A 22,524-nucleotide genomic window follows, 5' to 3' on the forward strand; every position below is an offset into this window, starting at 1 on the left:
TCACCACTGGTAACAGTGGGGGACATACACTGGGAGGATAACAAGTACACACACAGTATTTCCAGTTGCAGCTCCCTGCATCAAGTGAAATTTTCCTTAAGAGCACACAGAGACCACAGTCAGTCAGGGGCTGGTTTCTCCCTCTTTCTTCAGATCCCCAATAAGACTCCCCACTGGCACAGCTATAGAGTTGAAATCTCAGCTGAGTGGCCAAGCCAGGCCAAGACCTCCAGCACCCTCTCTGTCCAACCAGTGCTTCGTGTCCCTGCCCAAATAGCTGACACATACACTCTTTGAGGTTTGATTTACACACACAAACACACACACCTGGGAAAGGCTGGCACAGTTTACTTGCTATTCCCCCTTTTGCCCAGACTAAAAGGTAGTTATCACTGCCATCAGCCAACTCCTTATCAGCTACTTTAAGGCGTTTAACAAAGGGTGTCCTATCTTACTGTATAATACTAATATTAATACAAATGGTAGTTTGACCAAGAGCAAGACTATTAGGAGTGGCCCACACAGTGTCAACAAATAAACATGCAAGTACTCTCAAAACTTAAATATCTCTAGACAGATCAGCCACAGTGAAAGGTTTAAATATATTTAATAGAACAAGAAAATACTCAATATATATTCACAGTGACATCAGAATTCAAAATCACAGGACATTTTTAAAACAACATTGCAGGACAGTATCAAATAAATAAAGAAAAACATCTAAACTAAGCTTTGCTATATTCCTGACTCTATTTAAGAGAATTATACTGTTCCTTAGAAACTTACTGCATCAGAGCATGGCAGATGGGTGGTGAATGGTTCCTGCTGTTGTCAGGTCCAAGACAGAATACAGAATGCAGTGTCTCTCTCTCTCTCTCTCAAAGACTTTCAAATTAATATCTCAAATATTACTGCTGGGATAGCTTGCAGAATGACATAATTTCTGGTCATCTGACTCTATCCCAGGTGAAACCTCCACTGCTGGAAGTTGGTAGTATTTAGCATCTACCCATGAAAATACATAAATCTCAGATCTTTGCAGATTCTGGAAGTCATAAAACAATTGCATTTCTTCCTACCTTCAGAGGTACTAATTAGTTCACTCCAAAGACAATACAGAAATGTTCTCAGCACAGACTGTGTCTGTAGCTGCAACAAAAACTGAAATATATCATATTTTATTGCATAGTCATAAAATAATTTAATTTTAGCTATTTTTCTGAAGTTAACCTCCTGTATTCCAGTTTCTACTGTTAAAATATATACATTTAAACAGTTACAGTAGTGCATGTACATTTCTGTTCTATTCTAATAGGGCACAATGTGGTTGCATTAAAACAGCACTTTGCAAAAACCTTTTCAACACATACGTCTGTAGCAGCAGTTTCATATACACATGACATACAGTTCGAATACAGTTGTAACAAAGAAATTATGTTGATATTCATAAATGACATATAATTATTTACAAAATTCCAGATAGCTGTGCTGGCAGTATCCCCCTTTGTCACAGACTACATTAGTAAACATGTCGTAGGGGACAGATCAACAAATCATTCTCAGTGGTGACAGATGGCAACAGTTGATTTGCCATCCCATCCCCCTGTAGATAATGGGAAAAAAGTGGGGTTGATGATGATGATGAATGATGGTTAGCTTTGACGGGTATTGTTAGGCGATTTGGTTTGAAGGTGGGAGGGGAAGTAACTATTAACTGTGGGCTAGGCGGATGGAATTTATACATTGTGTTAATAGTGAATGAAGTTACAGTAATGAGTTTTTACTGGAAAGGCATATTAGCAGAACATTGTATTTTGTTGTATATTTATGTTATTACGAGATTAGTGAAGCATGTGCTGTAGACTCTCTGTCTTAGGTTGTTCAGTATTTCATGTCTAAGTGCAGAACATATGGTTATGTTGTGGAGGTCATTTGGGAGCGAGTTCATACCATGTTGAAATGGCCATCACCAAAGTTTTGGATTCCCAAAACTCTGCTGTAAAGTAGCTAGCCAGCTTTAATTAACTGCTGTACTTCTTGACAAAAGCACTCACTTTTAGGGTGAGCTGTATAGAAAAAAGCTTCTCTCATAACTTGCACCAAAATGATATCTGGAAGATGGCACAAAACATTTTTTATTTTCTAAATACAAAGAAGTAGACCACACTCCAACCCAAACATCATCAGCATCTTTTATTTATTTACGTTTTTCTAGTAAATGTACTTATGATGATGTTTTACAGTAATGATTAATTTATACTGGAGATCCAAACTGAATCACCACCTTTCTTCTCTTTTTCACACAGAAAGTTTGTTGCCTAAATTTGTACACTGTAGTTTATCAACTTATTCTGAAAAATGTTAATGCATAACAAATAAAGCTGCCCCATTCTCTAGTGCTACATCATAAAACATTTCTTTGCTTAAATCTATGATGGCCTGAATTTGAACTGGTAGATGTCCCAACGGTTTCAAGACTTACACCCAGAATGAGCCTCTATGTAGAATAACATTTTCTATGCAACCAAATTGCAGCACATTTATTCTTGGTTTCAGTCCTTTTTTCTTTGTACTGTACTACATAAAGCTGCCATATGAAATCACTGGCATTACCACTGCTGTTCTACAAGGGAGAACATTTTCTGAGAGGACTGATGCAGATGACTCTGCATACTAACTTCAGAATTAGAGTGCCACAGTCCGTCCTTTGGCACTCCTCCAAACTCAGCATTTTCACTTCAGTCATTCTTACTGCTGAACTCCACAGAAGATCTGATTTACGGTCCTTAATGTCAGAAAGCTCTCTTAGCTGTGTGCCTGAAAGACACGGTTGTAACTCCACTACAATTAATTTGTCCATACTGCCTCCTTCTGCTCTCCCACAGGAAAGTAGAAAAGCAGGGGGATTTCCCCTAATGTCTGGACAAATTTCCTATAATCAGTACTCCCATAAAAATAGACTATGCCTAGTAAGGCTAAACCAGTCAGCAAAAAGCAAATAGAAAAAAATGACAAAATGAGAAGTGCAGATCAGACTGTATTATCTGAATCAGTGACCCTGAAATCACTGCACAATCATGCCAATTCAGAGCTTTAAATGTGCAACATTTAACACAGTATTAATGTATATATTTATGCATACATTTACCTTCCATGTCGCCAGACAACACAGAACTGGAAGCAAAAATCATTTCCTTACCACTGTACAGTATCATTTCACCTCCTAGATTAATGTATTGTTTCAACTATACTAAATTCTACTTATAATGAAACAGTGGTGTGACACTGCTAACTGGTAAAGTATACTATAGGAGCCCTGTTTGTACCGTTTTAAATTACATATTATATAATTTCACAGTGATTTTCACCTCTTGTTTATTACTTTTGACTTGCAAAGTATCTTTTCTAGAACTATTATCTAGGTTTTGAAATATTCACCATGGGCAGTAGTAAAATTAAGAAAATATTCTTTTATCTTTGTCTGACAAGGTGCTCTGTAATTAAAAGGTGAATTACATGACAAGGTGACATCTGTTGATCATATTAATTATGTAAGTCAACAAACGTATGAATGCAGACTTATTGTGTAATATACACAAGGCTGCATGTTATCTGTCAATACCCTAAAACTTATTTTGACTTCTGTTTTTGGAGGAAGCAGAAAAAAGACAAACTGGATCACCTGCACAAGTATCTTAGTTGGGAGAGGGCAAAAAGGACATTACTCACTAAAGAACATTTTTTTGCTGACCATAACAAAAATGGTAAAAAAAGAGCATTCTAAAATAGTTAAATTTCTGTCAGGTGCCATTTATTTTTAGTTTAATTGGTTGTCCTGAAGATGGGTATTCAAAAGTAAGCAGGGAGAATTACAGATCTAAATATATATAATATGTTGTAAGATAACATAAGAATAGGAGTGTGTAAGAGGCAGAGGAAGAGTCACCTTCAAATGTGTGTATGTACCAAGAGGAAACTGGCTGGAATAGACACTGACTTCTATTGATTTGGAAGGTTTAATTGCACCTCTGTTTGCACTCATGTAATTTGTGTCAAGCATAACAACTATTTTGGTATCACCATTTAATTACTGTAGCTAGTAAACACAGTCCGATCTCATTTGCCACTTCTTTAAGACAGATGCACTTCTCCAGTGCTCTGATTTGCCTTTCCAGATAAATAGCTCTTTATTCTGTTATACCAATCATTCCATTTATTAACCTTCTACTTATTTGTTCTGTAGACTGTTTCTGTCAAAATGTCAAACTTTTCTCATCATACTTTCTTTCTTCTCCCTTCTCCCATTCTGAAGACTACCTAAGCTAGTCTGTCATTTAAGACAAATTTGTTTGGACTTTGGTCCATGTGTTTGTTTCTCTCCTCAAAATTTTTTTTTTGTTTTGTTCCCTTTTGTTAAGGGACAATCATTTTTATTAGATTATTATTTGTTGACTGGACCTTTTGGAAAAGGCTTCAGGTTTTTTAAAAATACCAGAAATGTGGGCATAGAATCCTACCACAGGACCATCTTTTCTTTCAGTGTGTAATTTGTTTAGAATCCAAGCATCTTGATGCTCAGTGTGATATGTGTTCTTCCTTTGATCTGCATTCCTGAATGGAGAGAAGGAAAAATTTGATATTTAAGGGCCTTCTTCCAAGCACTACAGGAAATATGTCTGGCACATCAACTCCTCAGCAACACAAAGAAGCTGAGAGACAGGGTTCTAAACCTCCAGGAAAAAGAAAAAGATAAATCCAAAGACTGATACAGAGACAAATACATATAGAGAGAAGAGAAAGAAGTCTGCAAACTCTCAGTCATCATCTTCTCCAACCCTGAAAATCTCTAAAACTACAGCTTCAATGTCTTCTCCAGCCATTATACCATCAAATTTGGACCTGCCTTGTCCCTTGGTGTCAGCCACCCTTGATACTGAGAAAATCATTACACCAGACAGATCTCCAAAAAAGGTAATGGCACTGAGCTCTCATGATTTGTGGTTTGAGACCTCCCTCTGCTGCCTCACTTAGGTCTACTAATTCCTCCAGAAGCATACGTAGGATGACACTGAAGCCACTGAGCCTGCTTTGGCTTCAACTTATTCAGGTCCATTTATGGCTTCATGTTCCTTGGGCCTCAACACCTTGGCCCTGATCTCCACCTCTGACTGACACTTTGCCAAATGTGTTAGCCTCTGATCCATCCACCTTGTTCATATTAGACTTGGGGCCAGTACAGACACTGCCCTCTTTGGTATCCACAGCGCCAACCACAGTACTCAAGGTATTTAAGAGGATTCCAGCCCACCAGGCATACCTCTCAACTCTGTAATGCAAGAAATCTAGACAAAGCAAAAAATGAGAGGATAAAGGCCTGAAAATAGGGACAGATTTTAAATATTCCTCTTATTAACTTAAGTCACTAGAATGACAGATTTTGTGTTAGCATGCATTTTCTGAATATGAAGTTTGAAACTCAAAAGTCTGTAATTATTGACTTCCATTTTCAGTGATTTGCTGGAAGACCACAAATTTCCTGAACAGCAGACCAAAACTATGACGCAAAAGTCTGCACCATTGAGGGGTATGATATTAAGCAATGTGGGAAGGGGATACACCAGTTATTTTGGCACCTCCCCAACTTCTGAATTTATATGCAGCCTCCAGCAGCAGTCACCCTCCATCTCAAGGACTGTGCAGCTCTGAAGGCATTGGTCCATCCTTTCAACAAGGGCAGAAGGATCTGAAAGCATTGGTCCATCCTTTCAACAAGGGCAGAAGGATCTGAAAGCATTGGTCCATCCTTTCAACAAGGGCAGAAGGATGCTTCCAGCTCTTCAAAGTAATCCCCTCCTGCAGAGCATAGGAAGTGTAGGTAAAAATGAAAACATGTAGATTCCCCTCAGGAATCCCACACAGAAGACATGGACCTCAGTAAAGGGAAGGGTTCTCCCATACTTCCACTGAAAACACTTTCAGTGAACTGATGGAATTGATGAAGCAGAGTGGGAATTGGCCCACCAGTACCCATTCCCTGGATGAGTAAGTATTTATCGAGGCTTTTACAGTTGGCCCATCTTTTTCCTGGGTGGTCCCTCCTGCTGACTGCCTCATGATTTTGTCATGGAGAGGCCATGGTGAGATCCAGATGTAGCTGAACCTATATCTCATAAACCAGACACAGTTCTCAGGCCTCCCAAGGACAGCCCCTATTGGAGCATGGGACCACTTATAGATTCCTCTGTGGATGCAGCAGCCACCAAAAAGACCCATCAAAACAGAAGTCTGCAGTCCAACTGCCTAATAGGGAGACTGGGTCAATGGACTGTCTTGGAAAGCAGATTTACCCCTTGGGAACATTTTCCTGAGTGCACTTAATTATATATCACATATGACAAGATTCTAAAGAAATATGCCTTGGATTCCCTTCTGAGACCCCCCTACAAGTGACACAAGGAAGATGTCTGTCACTAATCTGACCCATGAGGCTCATATCCAATGCATCTAATGTGGCAGTTAGGCCAGCAGGTACCAGCAAACCGACTTGCTGTCATGCCTGACTGACACTTTGCAACTTAGCTGACAACATCACAACATTCTTTCTCAGTGCCCCTTTCAATGGATCATGCCACTATGGTCCCAAAGTTAAAGATAAATAAACAAAGAGTGAGCAGGATGGAGTTCATTTTTCTACCCCTCAGAGACCCTTCTCCAAGAAGGAGAGAGGTAGCATTTTTCCTTTGACAAGACCCCTGGAGGGGGCACTCTGATCAGTGCCACCCCAGGGCAGAGGGGGGTTGCAGAACCAAGGGTTTAGAGGCTGTTTTTCAGGTACACCCACTCAACGCTCTTGAATAGTTGCCTAACTACCTTCTGGAGGTAGTGTGTGGATGCTTTTCCCTTTGCCCCCAAACTTGGATGGCCATTACAGAAGATTTTGGGTTGAAGAAAATTATATCCAAAAGCTACATTATTCCAATTTTTCTACACCCAAACAAACCACAAAGGCCCTCCCAGATGTTCTGTACTACAAAATAAGGGCCATAGCATGAAGGATTTTACATCTGTTCAAAAAAGAGCCATCTAGGAGGTCCCACCAGACCAGAGAGAAAACTCAAGATTCTTTTAATTCCCAAGAACAACAACTACTTCAGGCTCATGCAAGAACACAGTGGCCATTCCCAAGAACAACAACTACTTCAGGCTCATGCAAGAACACAGTGGCCTAAATACACATGTGAAAAAGACAAAACTTCAGATCATCAATGTGCAGTCCATCATTCCACTTCTGCAAAATGGGGATGTGCTTAGTAGACCTCCTAGACACCTACTACTACAGTAAGACTGAGAGTCAGTCTAGGAGATTTCTCCTGTTTCAGCTGGTAGCTGGTCATTACCAGTTCTGAGCATCACTATTTTGTCTCACCGCAGCCCCATGGGTGTTCTTCAAATAAATGTCAGCGGTCGTAGTGCATCTTGGGTTGTAGGGGTTTTAAATCTTCCTACACTTAGACAAATGGTTCCTAGCTGCAAACACGAAGGAATCCTTGATACTAGGAAGAGATTATTTGCTACTCTTGTATTCATCTTTAGGTATTTCTATACATTTTGAAAAGTCAAACCTGGAACCCAAGCAATGCTTATTTTTCATAGGATGCCATCTAGACACATTAGTTCACATTGCAAAACTCCAAGATTCAAGGCTGTCTTTCCTTTGACTTTAGGTATAGGATCTTCTCAGAACAGATATTCCCCAGCTTCCCTAATTCTTCGATTGTTAGGCACTTAACTTTCATCTCTGTCTAGTTCTTCATACCTGGTATGTCACGACGGTATTACAATGGACTCAGTCAGTTCAATGGACTCAAGCCACCAGCCCTCTTCAGCCCATGAAAGGGTCCTCCCTTTGTCATCAACGTCTGCTCTAGTGGATTCAGCCCTCTCTATTCCATCAGGGATAACTCTTCTCTCTTCCACTACTACAGGCCACAGTTACCAGTGTGGTGAAGTTGCATTAAGAGGCAAGAATGGTCCAAGAGAAGTGAACAAAACTAGAAGCTCATCTTTACATCAGTGAAGTGATTTCTATGCAAACAGACAATGCCTGTGTGGTATGATGCATCAGCAAACAAAGGGGAACCCTTTCTTACCCATAATGCAGAGAGGCCATAACAATGTGGCAGTTGGCTGTGTCTTCACAGACCTTTCCGATAGCATTGCATATTCCAGGTCCCTCTGATCTGCATGTGGACAGGCTGAGCTAATACATCCTCATGCCTCTTGAGTGGTCTCTCAATCTAGCAGTGACAACCAAGGTATTCAGCCACTGGAGAAAGCCTTGCTACAACTGTTTGCTGCTGTCGGCAATACAAAATGTAGCAGCTACACTGCCATACTCCTTCTACAGAGCCAGTCACTGAGTGATGCTGTGGTCCCTCCTTGCCTGCCAGAGTTGTTCAAATCCTGTCTTCAAGAAACATTCTACTAGAAAACTCTATAAAAATAAGACAAATGTCAGCTATTGATAGGGACTTGGATCCCCTTCTGTGCACCTGTTTCTTCTAATAGTAAATTTTTAGTGAGACTTTTTGATTCTGGAGCAAGCTATTCTGCCATTACAATTCAGCTTGCAGCAATTCCCAGTTACTATTCTGGTTTATGTACTACTCCCACAGCATTCCTCAAAATATGCAAAGTGCTTCTCAAAGGAACGTTCTTATTGAGGCCATCTATTAAAGACACTGACCATCCAAGGAACCTTACTCTGACTCTTCAAGCACCGACTCAACCTCCTTTTGAGGCTGCCTGCTCCTCCTTAAAATTTCTCTCTTAGAAGACTTTATTCTGTAAAAAGAATATCTGAATTACAGGTGTTGTCTTGCAAACAACCTTATTTGATCTTTCATAAAGACAGGGCCTCAATCTCAGATCAAATCCATCTTTTGTAATGAAAGAATCCTCAGAGTCAGCTTTGAACCCAACTATTCACTTGCCTTTTCCTTTTCCCAACCATTCCAGCTAAGGAAATTACATTCTGTATACTCTAGATGTCCATCGCCAGTCAAGCTTCTGTCTTCACTGAACTAAGTCTGTACATAAGGATGTCTGAGTCTACTTGGATTAAAGGTGATCAAAATTATTTTGTCTAGATGGTTTGCATAACTTTTATTTATACTTCAAAAGTTGTGATTGTTTCAACCAAGCCAAAACTTCAGTCTACTAGATCCATTTCAACTTCTTCTGCCGTCTTCAGACACTCTTTTGTTGATGAAATATGCATTGCTGCAACTTGGTGTACAATCTTGGTCTTTTTTCAGCATTACAAACTGGACCAGCTAGGTCCTGAGCTGCATTTGGTTCCATCATCCTCAAGGGTATCCTGCCATGATGCCACCTAAATTGTAAATTAGCTGTGGAATCTGTCCCAAGCAATCAAGATGGACAGAGAGGACAACATAGAATACAAAAGTTATGTGCTTACCAAAACGGCAGATCCTTGTTTTCCCACTTTGTTCCTTTCAAGTCCTAACCTCCTCACCCCTTCCAAATTGTCATTTTTTTTTAAAGAATATAGCAGGTCTAAGCCTGAAACCTTATTCCTAGTTTCCTTTTTCTGTCAGGCATCCTGGTATCCTTTTCTGGGCAAACTTGAACCAAGGGCTAGGAAACTGCATAGCATCATGGGAGATGGCAGAGCTCAATTGTTGGAGAAGCTTTTGTGAGAAAGTTTGCTGGCCCAGATCTGCTACAAGGTGGTAACCTAATCACTTGAGACAGAAGGAGAGGAACAACGAGAGTTTATCATACAACTTTTGTTTCCTACTCAGCTTTGAATTGATTAAACTTACATGGCCATATGTGATCAGCAAACTATAATTTCCACTGCATAGTGAGCTTTTTGAGAAGAGCACTGATAAACTCTAATCCTGACTCCATGGTAAATCAGAGATTGGTTTGTGTATGCACAGTAAGTTAACAAAAATAAAGATAACACCCTTACATGCTCAGTCACTGACAGATTATCCAGTTTGATATTAGAGTCATTTTTCCTCATTTTCTTCTAGCCCTCATGACATACTAAACTGCTGTAGTGTCACGAAAAACAATCACTAGCTTCATCCTCAGCATACACACACGCAGACATAAAACACAAGCACATTTGCACATGCACAAACAGCTGCTTAGTCATTTATTAATATTTACAAGCATGCTTGTACTTGCTCACACACATATTCACAGAACAGAGAGAGAGATAGACACTTGACAATCTGCTGAAAATACTACAGAAAAATGAAGCAGGACAGCCACAAAAAAAGGCTGACCAGAGCCACCACCATGATTAGATATGCAAACACAGCCAAAAGAAAAGAGGAAATGTTTGAAGGATACTTAGATGGAGTCAGACTACACCATGTCACCCGTTTTTCCAGAAGATAGCATAAATGCAGTACAGGCTTGGGCATAGGAAACCACAGTGGTGGCAGGTTGTCTTGAGAAAGTCTCATCTATGTGTTGTCTTGGAGTGCAGGACTGTCTGTACTACCACGTTGGACACCTTAGCGGCAGGCATCCATCACTTCCACATTCAATATCCCTCTCACTGTTCACATAACAAGACATTGAGATTCCTCCCGCACTTGCATATTACTGAAGGTTGTCCTTTTATATAGCTACTGACTCTGCCATATTGTTTGCATGTCCGAACCTTTTAACACTAGTGTACTTGAGCATTTGACACAATACCCCTGTATATCACCCAGTGGATAGCCAACTGGCTCACAGACAGGACCCAGGAAGTTAGAACTGGGGAGTCCACCTCTAGAGGCAAGTCAAAAGTGGAGTCCCTCAGTGTTAAGTCCTTGGACCGCTCCTTTTTGGCATTTACTTCTCAGAAGTCAAGGCCAATGTCATTGGTCTGTGGCTGACTAAATTTGCAGATGATTGTAAATTAGGAGCGGTCATTGAATCTTACACTGACGCAAATGTTCTCCAGGAGGGGCTGACACAGGCAGACAACGGGTGTTAGAGTCACGAACTAAAACTAAATGCTAAGAAATGCATAATAGTATCCTTTGGGAAGTCATCCATCCCTGGTAACTATCATATTGACAACACACCCCTTAGAGCTGACCCAGTAGTCAGGGACTTAGAGACACACATAGATAGTAATCTAGCCTTTGATCATCACGTGTCTACAGTGGTGAGAAAATCATTCTACATTGCGCAACTTATAAACAAAGGTGTGGCATCTAAGTCCAAGGAAGTCATTGTTCCACTGTAGTCGGCATTCATCAGACCTATCATTGAGTATAATGCCCCCTTTGGTATGTATCTAACCAGGCATATCCAACAACTGGAATGTCCACAAAGGTTCCTGATTAAAAGAATACAGGGCATAAGTAATATGTCCTGTGCAGACCACCACAAGGCCCTATCCCTGTATTATGTCTCCTACTGGCTTTTGAGGGGAGATCTATGCCTGGCATACAGGGCATTATCAGACCTCACTCTGATGGACCTCCTGCATATCTACAAAACAAACAGTACCAGAATTAACGGTTCTAAAGACTGAAACATTGCCTGTGATATAAATAGGACTTGCTGGAGAGATAGTTATGCATCCCAGAGACTACCCTGTCTATGGAACAGGCTCCCTATACATGTGAAGCAGAGTTCCTCCCTAATCCAATTCAAGTGCAACTTGGAGAATTGGATGGGAAACTGGAAATTCATCCCTGGTTTGTCACCTATGCCTCTGACGCAAACAGGTAACATGTAAATGGCTCCTCTCCCAGGCCCATGCTTACACTTATCAAGGGTATCAGAACTCGTCAGAGATTTGGGATGCATGGCCAGGCTTAAAAAGGCCTTTGTGGTCATTAGCCTAGTAAACACCTATGAACTTCTAGGAGGCAGCCATACTGCTACGTTGTCTGCAGTGTCACATACCTGTCTGTGATATCTCTGTACTTAGCTGTATGAACATAATCATAACTTGATGACAACACTGTGCCTCAAATAAACTTTCACTGTGTTCAGCAGATCGTACTGTCATCCTATGTGCTTCAGTGATTGAGTTAAGAGAGAATGCCTGACATCTGCCTCCATGTATTACCCATCCAGACACACACACACACACACACACACACACACACACACACACACACACACACACACACACACACACACACACACACACACACACACACACACACACACACCCTTGAACATTCCTATACATGTGCGCACTCAAGAATTTTCTTTCTGTTACTCATGCCTGTATGTTTCATTAATTTATTTGCTTGCTTATTTATTTTATTTATTTTTATTACCATGGGTGCAGCTGCCAGTGGTGGGGGAAGGGAAAGGGGACAACAGCACTTCTGCCAGTCCTATCCCCCCCAAGGTGGAACCACACTTCGGGGTTAGAAGGGGAAGTGGAACTTATGTGATGTTTATCAGGATTTGTTCTGATGCTGGCACCCCTACATGCCAACATCATCCTCAGGCTGGGCAGGCAATGGGGGAGTGACCATAAGTGCATATCTCCCCCCAAGACCCACACAGAAGCCACACCTGCTATGCCCTCCTGTCCTTTAACCAGCATTATCACTGTGAGCTACAGCCTCCACCAGAGTTTCAGTAGAAAAATGACCAGCATGGTCCCTCCCCATAACACAGGTACTCCCATCCCCCCTGCCACAGTCATCAGACGCCAGATCAGCTAATCAAACTCAGGTCATCTGGGCTACATTCAAGATTTCACCCCTCTACTCCACCAGGCTGACATTTCATACGTTGGTACCAGGCTATCAGCCCTAGGGCTTGCACAAGCCTAGCCATAACAATTTCCTGGAAATTTCTTCCCACAATATTTAATTAAATTTAATTAATTCAGTCATGTTTGTTTGATGCATATTTAAAACTGCATTTACGTGCACACACATGGGTTCCTCTCCAAAGACCATTAACACACACACACTAAATTATTTCCTAAAAAGCATACATACAGACATGAACATTCAACATGTTCACAGTCACATACCCCCTAAACAAACAAAAACACACACATTTACACTGCACAACAGATCTAGCAGTGCTGGAAAGTCAGGTCACCGATGGCATCAGCAAAGTGCAAAAACAGAATGAATTTTTAAGTTTAAAATATTTTAAAGTAACTTACCTTGCATACAATCATGAACAGAGTGAAAAAGAAAATCAGATTGGCTTTTGAGATGGGTAGCCAGTGTGATTGTTGCAAGGCGAAAAGAATGGCTCCATATAAGCTTGCCTTTGTTGGGCTGCAAAACAAAATGACAAATATTTACATATATATTCATTACTAGAAGAAAAGTAATCACCAGAATGAACCAATAATACAAAAAATAAAGACACAAAGAAACAACTGGATATGTTTTTTTCCAAACTGTTAGGGCAATGTAAAGTTTAGAAAAAAATGAAGACCCTTCACAGATGCTTCACATATACTGATTGCTATATGACAGATCAGAGTAAGTTATTATGAAGAGTTAAAGAACTGAACATATTAATTGGCACAAATACTGACAATATTCAGTTTACAAGTTTTTTCAACAGGAGCCTGTAAGTTTGAATGAGGTAAACTTGAATGGTAAATAACAAAATGGCAAAATTTAAATATGATTTGCCAAGAGAGCTTTTGTGGATTTCACACTGCAAACGTATTTTTCACCTAGGCATTTTGAAGAGTATAGTCCTTTTATCAATATGAAATCTTTTGACAAGAATGTATTCTGCTCTGATTAATACCAGATGCTTCACTGACACACACACACACACACACACACACACACACACACACACACACACACACACACACACACACACAAACACATACTAGTACCTGTACACATGCTAAAGCACTGTCTAATTTAGGTCCTAGAGTATGGAATGCACTTCTATCACATATTTGCTGTACAATAAGTCTTTGCATATTTCCTAAAGTAGTAAAAACTACACAAATACTCCTACCTAATATTACTGTTTTAGTACTAATCAGTTTGCTACAGTAATTTGTTTTGATGAATTTATTTTATGTTTATAACTGCTTATTTTGTAACCTTTTTTTTAAACTTTTTTTCTGGGTCATAACGGAAAATGGTGTATCTATTTGGATCAACTGAGCTCACCTATCAAAACCACAACAGGATACCAAATGCTGTTTTTATTACTTAAAAGTAAAAAGGAGGAACCACGTACTATAAAACAAGAATAATTTATTCTAGCGCCTCAGTGTTGCCACCTTCATGGAATAAAAAAAGTTACAAAAAAACATTCTTTATATATTACATTCCTATTTACATCTCATCAACCAATTAAACAATCAACTGGTAAAGCAAACATTTTCATTTCAATTCATTATTTAAACCTTTAGGAATTAATGTATTATATTTTAAAATGTGAATACTTTATACAATAATTTTTGTTTTAATAATTCATCTGTGACATCTGCGCATTCAATTTGTTCCAAAATAGTACATTGCAATAAATCAGTATTACTTTCATGGAACATTTTAAAGTGTGTAGCAATCACTTTATCTTCCCTACAATTTTTTATGTCCCTTAAATGTTCCATGAACCTTATACGGCACTCTCTCTTTGTTTCACCTATATAATATAGGTGACACGGGCATTTTAGGGCATATATAACCCCCTTGCCTTTACAAAAGAAAGTGCCCCTAGGTTCAAATTTTATGTGATTCATACTGTGAAAAGTAGTTACAATGTGGGTTAACATTACCTTAACAGATGGAGCTCTAATTAACTCTATGGTTGGCATGGTAAACATACCATGAACAACCACATCTCTTAAATATTTTCCCCTAGTATAAGAAAAAGAGGGCTTTTGTGGAAAAATACTGGCCAAAAATTTGTCCTGTATTAAATACTTCCAATAATGTTCTATTAATTCTTTTACTTCCTTACTTCTGATATTGTAACCTGTTACACAATATATAGGATCCACTATTTTTTTCTCTCCTTCACTAGCCCTAGTCACAAAAAGTTGATCTTAAACTCCCCTTCCTATTGTCTAACCCTTCTATTTCCTTCCAAACCCTATTACAGGCTTCCTGTATATCACAAATGTTATACCCTCTTGCTATAAACATCTCTATAGTTTCATTCATCTCTTGTGCCAATAAAGCTTTATCACTACATAACTTAGAAATACGTAACATTTCACCATAAGGTAAAGCTAATGTATCAGTTTAAGAAGTAAATAAATCAACAGATATAGTTTAATAAGATAAATGTTGGCCTTACTTTTTTGGCTACTTAACACTCATTCATGCATATGATGTGAACTCATATTTCTTTATCCTTTTTTTTTTTTTTTTTTTTTTTTTTTTTGCTAAATTAAAATGGATATGCAGTGAAAATCCCTAAGATGTACTTTACAGTCAAAATGTTTCTGTAACAAACTCCCATTTGCTAATAATTTTCTAATATGACATTAATTGTCACGCCAGTGATAGTCATATCACAGCAGTATTTTCTGACCCCATGTGTGCATAGAATAATACGTAAAAATGAACTATTTAAGAATAAACATCCTGTTTTCATGCACAGTATCTTTACAAATAAATTAATGGAAATAAGAAATAGGATAAGGCAATTACAATGCTGCAGCAGTTACCATTTGCCTTACTTTGCATGCTTATTGTTGGTTCGCAGCCAGCAAGCACTCGGTGAGAATTCTGCATGTCCATCCTACATCTATGTGGGTTTTCACTGGGTGCTCCTATTTTCTCCCATATCCCAATTGATGCCACTATCACCTTCGATTATCAAGGACCACTGCCATACCTTGTTATAGGCAGTATTTGGTGTAAGTCAAGTCCCCTATGTATGTTGAAGTATATGAATTACTAGAAGAAACAGTACAGGAATAGTTGAAGTGAAAATATCCAGACTGCCTGCAGATGTGTGTGTGCGCTTGCGCACGCGCCTGTCTGCGTGTGTGTGTCTGTGTGTGTGTGTGTGTGTGTGTGTCTGTCTGTGTGTGTGTGTATGTGTGTGTGTGTGTCTGTGTGTCTGTGTGTGTGTGTGTGTGTGTGTGTGTGTGTGTGTGTGTGTGTGTGTGTGTGTGTGTGTGTGTGCTGCAATGGGTTGGCTCCTATCCAGGACTAGTTTCTCTGCCTTATGACCAGGGATGTCCATGATTCTGACTTTTTAGCTTTGTTCCTGTTAAATCCCTCCTGATGGTGACTTTTGGAGACAAAGTGGTGAATTACCATTAATAAACAATGACAGTAATTAAAGTCTTAAACTTCTTTTACTTCAGAAAGTGTATGATACTTCAAGTTCTGTTATTTTGTCGATGACTGAAGTTAATAGTACTAATATTTTGAGTGCCCCTGATTTTTTTTTTTATTTGTCCCTGATTGGTTGAGAGCTATGCTAGTGCTGGAATGTGTTCCAGCTCCCCCATGATCGTGAACTAGATTAAGATGGTAATAGCAGAATGAATGGATAGTGAATCAGACATAAGGCAGAAATAATAACCAAAGCAGTCCTAAATTATGATTTGTTTGAACTTCTGCTGAGAACACACTCAATACTGGCAGTTGCCTGTGCTGTTATTTGCACCCAAAAGAAAAAAAAAATACTTGTCTGCAGGAAATCTTAAGTAGCTGTCATTTGTAAACTATTTGACATAAGGTAACTATAAAACTTACACTCATGATATGATACCTTATTTCATCATACCCATGTTTTTATAAAGGTACAAAAAATTAAATACATAGTAAACTGACATTAGTTTCTCTCTTTAAATTTTTTAAGGCTGTAAAATGCCAGTGTTATTACGATAAGTTGTCTGTGAAACATTTAATGTTAAGTTGTCTATCTCGCCTTCGTTCTTGCTGGTTGGGATCAGAGCCAATCCTCAGCTCTGACTCGGCCATCTTCTATAGCTCGAGAGCTGTTTACTGGCTTGAGGCTACCCCTTATCCCATGATGCCTAGCGCTAGCTACCCAGATCTCGTTTGCCGCTTCAGCTGTGAGGTGTCATTTTTCTGGCTCAGGCTTTGTTTGCGTCAGCGACCTTTTCTATGAGGTCATTGAATTACTTATGCCATTATACCCGGCTTCAGAGGGATCTCCTTAAAGAGCTCGGAGATACCCTTCAAGATCCATCAGCTGAGGGGGCTCAAGCTAAAGTGGCTTCCCAGCTTGCGACCCCTAATTCTGTAGTCAACTCCTCCATGAGGCTCATTTCCTATGCAGCCGATGGTGCGAGTAGAGCCGCAGGGACAGGCGTGGCCCTTAGGAGACATGCATGGATATGGCTGTGTAATTTTGCGGAACCCTTTAGAGTGTCATTCACCAACACCCCCTTTGATGGTTCCTTTCTTTTTGGACCACAGGTGAAAGACACTTTGACTAGGTGTGAGCAGGAAGGCAAGATTCTCTCTGTCATGGGAGTCTGTTTTTTCACTCCTTCCAGACCATACCCCAAGGGTCAGAAGAGTGGCAAAATGTGGTTCCAAAAATCCCAGGGAGCCTCGCCTGACACACATAGCGATTTTTCCTCCAGGGGCAGAGGGGGAAGCAACAACAATAGACGCCACCATCGTGGCAGAGGGGGTCCGCAGAACCAGGACAGCAGAAAATCCTTCTCTGAGAAGCCCTTTCAGCATCCCTGAAGGGTTGCCCGGCTGCCCACCTCTGGAGGCAGTCGGGGGAAGACTTTCACTCTACCCAAAAGCCTGGCAGAATTTAACGCAAGACAAATGGGTACAGTCTATCATATCCGGAGGTTACAAAATTCCTTTCTCTCAACCCCCCTTGCTGTCAAGCAAATCCCTTCCGGATGTTCCACCCAATCTGAGGGACCAAGCAGTCGTAGAAGTTTCAAGACTGCTAGAAAAAAGAGTCATCCAGGAAGTCCCGGCAGACAAACATGGATCCAGAACTTACTCAAGGTTCTTTTTGGTGCCAAAAAGACAGGGGACTGGAGACCGATTCTGGATCTCAGCAGACTAAACAAGTCTGTTCAAAGAACAAAGTTTCGGATGGTCATACTACAGTCCATTCTACCCTTTCTGGGTCAGAACAATTGGATGTGTTCCATAGATCTTCAGGATGTGTACTATCACATCAAAATGGACAGGCACTCCAGGAGATTCCTTCACTTCCGGCTGGGAGCCAGTCATTACCAGTTCAGAGCTCTGCCCTTTGGTATCACCACAGCCCCTAGGATGTTCACCAAATGTATGGCAGTGGTCACGGCTCACCTGAGACGTCAAGGATTCCAGGTGTTTCCATACCTAGATGACTGGCTCCTCACTGCTACTACCAGGCATCAACTTCTGCAAGCCAGGGACTACACAATCACAATCTGCTCCCAGCTAGGCATCACAATAAATTTCGAAAAATCTGCCTTGTTGCCCTATCAATCTATCACCTATATAGGAGCAGACTTGGACACAAGGAACATGTCTGCAAGGCTATCGCCAGACAGGGCGGCCACAATTCGCCAGCAAGTACAAATTCTAATGCAGTGCAAAAGGGTCCAAGTCAGGTTAGTCCTTCAAACTCTGGGTTCCATGGCAGCGGCAATTCTTCTAATCCCTCTGGCCTGCTTTCACATGAGAATCCTTCAGTGGCTTCTGTTCACACAGTGGTCTTTCCAACAGCTGTCCATGTCTCACATGATCATGATTACAGAATCACGCAAAAGGCACCTTTCCTGGTGGATGGTCTCCCCACTAGTGTCTCAGGGCAGACCGTTCATTCAGCCCCCCACGGTTGCCACAGTGACCATGGACTCCTCCCTGAAAGCGTGGGGGGGGGGCATTATCAGGGCAGGACAGTCCAAGGCACTTGGCAGCCTCACGAGTACCATCTGCAAATAAACGTCTTAGAAATGAGAGCCGTGCTCCTAGTTTTGCAAGCTCTTCAGGACTCTCTCCCTTCTGGGACCATTGCAGGGCGGAACCAGGTCCTACTCCCTATGTCGAGAAGCAAACCCTCATACCTTTATTTCTCATTATAAGTTAGATATGGTCTCCAGGAGCAGAACTAACTTTGGTTCCACTGTTCTGAAAAGTCTGTTCCAATGAGCCGCCCAGGATTGTAGGTGCTAGGGACGCTGCCCCAACCAGCAAGAATGAAGGCGAGATAGACAACTTAACATAAAGAAGTTATGTACCTACCATAACGTTCCATGTTAGTTGTCTTCATCTCGCCTTCTTTCTTGTGTTCCCCCCCTCCATCCCCCTGTCCTATTGGACTGAGAGGAGTTCAGGTTTCACTGGCTGAGTGTTCTCTGGTTGTTTCCTCTACTGACTTAGAGAGCATGACAGGTGCGCTCAACTTTTTGTTTGGAGAGGTTCATTCTCTAGCTATAGCTAGGGTTAGCTATTTCAAATGAGATCTGGGTAGCTAGCGCTAGGCATCATGGGATAAGGGGTAGCCTCGAGCCAGTAAACAGCTCGAGCTATAGAAGATGGCTGATCCCAGCCAGCAAGAAAGAAGGCGAGATGAAGACAACTAACATGAAACGTTATGGTAGGTACATAACTTATTTTTTTACTATATAGTCATTTTAATAGGAACAAAAAGAATGCATCACAGATACAGTCCTGTATCATTTGGAGCCCCTAAATAGCATTTCTTCAACTTTTAATCCCTTGCTGTACTTTTGTTCTGATTTAGTATACTAACAGTATAAATCTGTCTGGCCCACATTATAATATACAGTGGCATACCTGCATTTAACCTAAAGGTAGAGACACTTTTGCAACTCTGGAATGAATATGTCTTGTAAGACAGCTTTGGTATGGCTGACCCATTTTTGCCTAATGTGGTACACCAAAAGCTTCCTATTTAAAATAGTAGCACCAGATGAACTTCTACAATGTCACTGTTTTCTCTTGATATTTGTACCAATGACATGGATTGACAGCATTTTTTGTAGCACATCACAACAGAGTTCTGTTATGTAAAATAGGACTTGTATTGTCAGTGTGGCACAGTGATATACAGTGTACACAATACCTAAAAATAACATTCTTTTTATTTTTATTTACACATACCCCCCCCCCCCCCCACGATCACCTTCGATCACCAAGGACCACTGCCATACCTTGTCATTGACAGTATTTAGTATAAGCCAAGTGCCCTATGTATTTTGAAGTATATGAATTGCTAGAAGAAAGAGTACACGAATAAAGTGAAATTAACAGTTGAAGTAAAAAGCTGGTAGATAAAGACTGTATGAATCACTTGCCCATTTAAACTGTGGTTGGAGCACTTTAAAGGTAGCCTTTCACTTCAGGGTGGGGTCAGACAGGAATTAGAGTGCCCTCTTCTGGCATAAGAAAAATTAATGGTCTAGAATAGATCATAGTCGTTACTGGTACTTTGCATATGACACAAAATGCACACAGCCACATTTCTTAAATTCAGCTAATGAGGTCCTCTTTTTGGAGTATTACTTAAAGCAAATGGTGAAACTCGGCTGACTTGAGGCAATTTTTTAGCTAAAAACATGCTGAAAACCTAGCATTATAAGAGCAACTCTACTTAGGTTCATAGATTAGTACTAGGCTAATTACCATTGTGGACCATTTTAAGCCTAGCCATTTACCCCATGTGAAAATCAAACCCTGCAGCTTGTGTCTGCAAGGTAAACACCTTAACCATTATGCCAACCTTCCACCTTTCTACCAAAACACTGTCAGTGAATACGGTACTGTCTTTGGAATTTTCAAATCCAAGCATATCGTTCAACTGGAAAGGCTTTAACAATTTTAGCCAAGAGAATTAAAGGCCTTAAATCTTTCAACTATCCTGACAGATTAGCACAGCTCTCCTTACACTCAGTAGCCTATCATCTGCTTCAAGGTAACATGTGTGTTGCTTTTCAAGCCATGAAATACCCAATATTATCTGACCTCCTATTTCTTCACAAAACCAGTGGTTCCTACAGTACATCTACACTAACAGATAAAAACACAGTTAGATAGGTTCTGAACTCACTGCATTCAGAGCCTATGAAATACGTTACTACTGTAGGTCAAGGTTAAAGCCTAGTCTTGATGATCGGATAGTTAGACATAAATTTATAGCAGGGTTATTATGTATGGCCCTAAATTTACACCAGGGTTACTATATATGGCCCTGTTCAATCTGGAAGCAGAAAACTACTAGTCATTTGTAAAGGGTTTAAGGTGTTCCTGTTTAGGCATGTTACATTTCCTGTAATCACTTGCTTAGTACTGTTCCAACTTTCCTATAGTCCTATAAAAAACAAGTTCTGCTTTGTTATTTGGTACTGCATATAAGTGAGTCATTAAACCCTAACCATCTCAGCATTGTCTACATTTATACACAGTATTACATGCAAATTTACCACACATATTTACTATTAAAAGAGGATAACAAATATCAAATTATAACATCTAGCCAAAGAAATAAATTAAAAACTAACAATGTTAGAATATTTGAATATATACATATAGCATTATTCAAAATAAATGTAACCTCACCTCAAAACTAATACTCCTGACAACCTCTGAAAATATATACTTCTGATCCAGCAGCTTGAACCCGACAAAAACAACATTCGAAATTCAATATAACATAGCCATATATGAAAGCAGCAGTGCTTTTGCCCTGAACGGCAGCTATAACAAAACATTGATCTCTGAATTTCAGTACCACAAAATAATTCTCTGAAGCTACATAAAACTTTGGTATTTTCAAAATGAATATTCTCCTCCTTACTTGAATGTTAGCACTACTCTTTATAGATTCATAGCTTGGTACTAGGCTATCTGCCCGAAGGCATATATTAGCCCAGCCACATTGTGCGGTATTCACCGCCCCTTTAGTAGTTCCCTAGACCCTTGTACTAGCAGCTAGTACACTTGGCCCCTATCTAGTAGTGCTGTTGGTGTGATCCCCAGTGTGAACTTTCTGTTACCCATCCACTCGTCAAGGTTTCTCTTGAAGAGTGATAGTGAGGGGCTCTGTCTTATGTAGATCGGGACCTTGTTCAATAGTAAGGGAAGTCTCTGCCAAGGGAATCTATCCCTCCAGCATGGTCTATTCATTGTTGTGTTGAGGTTTATATCCCTAGAGCATGTAGCTCGAGTAGATTTGGTTTTGCTAAGATGGAGCATGTTCAACAATTCTGGGTTGGACATGGCTCTGTACGTTAGACAGAGATCGCCTCTGAGAAAGTGGTATGCAGCAGAGAACAGTCTTAGCTTTTTCAATCGTGCTGCATAGGGCAACTGTTTGAGGCCAGTAATCCTCTTGGTTAGGTACCTTTGTGGTCTCTCCAGCTGCTGGAGATGTCTAGCCAGGTACATTCCAATTGGTGCATTGTACTCAATAATGGGTCTGATGAGGGAAGAGTAGAGGGGCACCATTACATCCTTAGATCTTGATGCAAACCCTTTTGTGATCAGATGGGTCACATAGAAGGATTTTCTAACCACTTTGGCAACATGGTTATCAAAGGAAAGCTGA

General features: G+C 40.3%; 1 protein-coding gene across 1 annotated transcript in view; it reads right to left on the reverse strand.

Annotated features, from left to right (window-relative positions):
- The window catches only part of TMEM38A (transmembrane protein 38A), a 292,537-nt gene that overhangs the window by 50,255 nt on the left and 219,758 nt on the right, over positions 1–22,524 (reverse strand). Inside the window, exon 5 of the mRNA XM_044090723.1 lies at positions 13,184–13,301. Coding sequence (XP_043946658.1) covers positions 13,184–13,301 — 118 coding nt within the window. The remainder of the gene's footprint in view (positions 1–13,183; positions 13,302–22,524) is intronic.

This window comes from Protopterus annectens, chromosome 13.part0 (genome assembly GCF_019279795.1).
Source record: "Protopterus annectens isolate FY-2018-M chromosome 13.part0, PAN1.0, whole genome shotgun sequence".
NCBI lineage: Eukaryota > Metazoa > Chordata > Ceratodontiformes > Protopteridae > Protopterus > Protopterus annectens.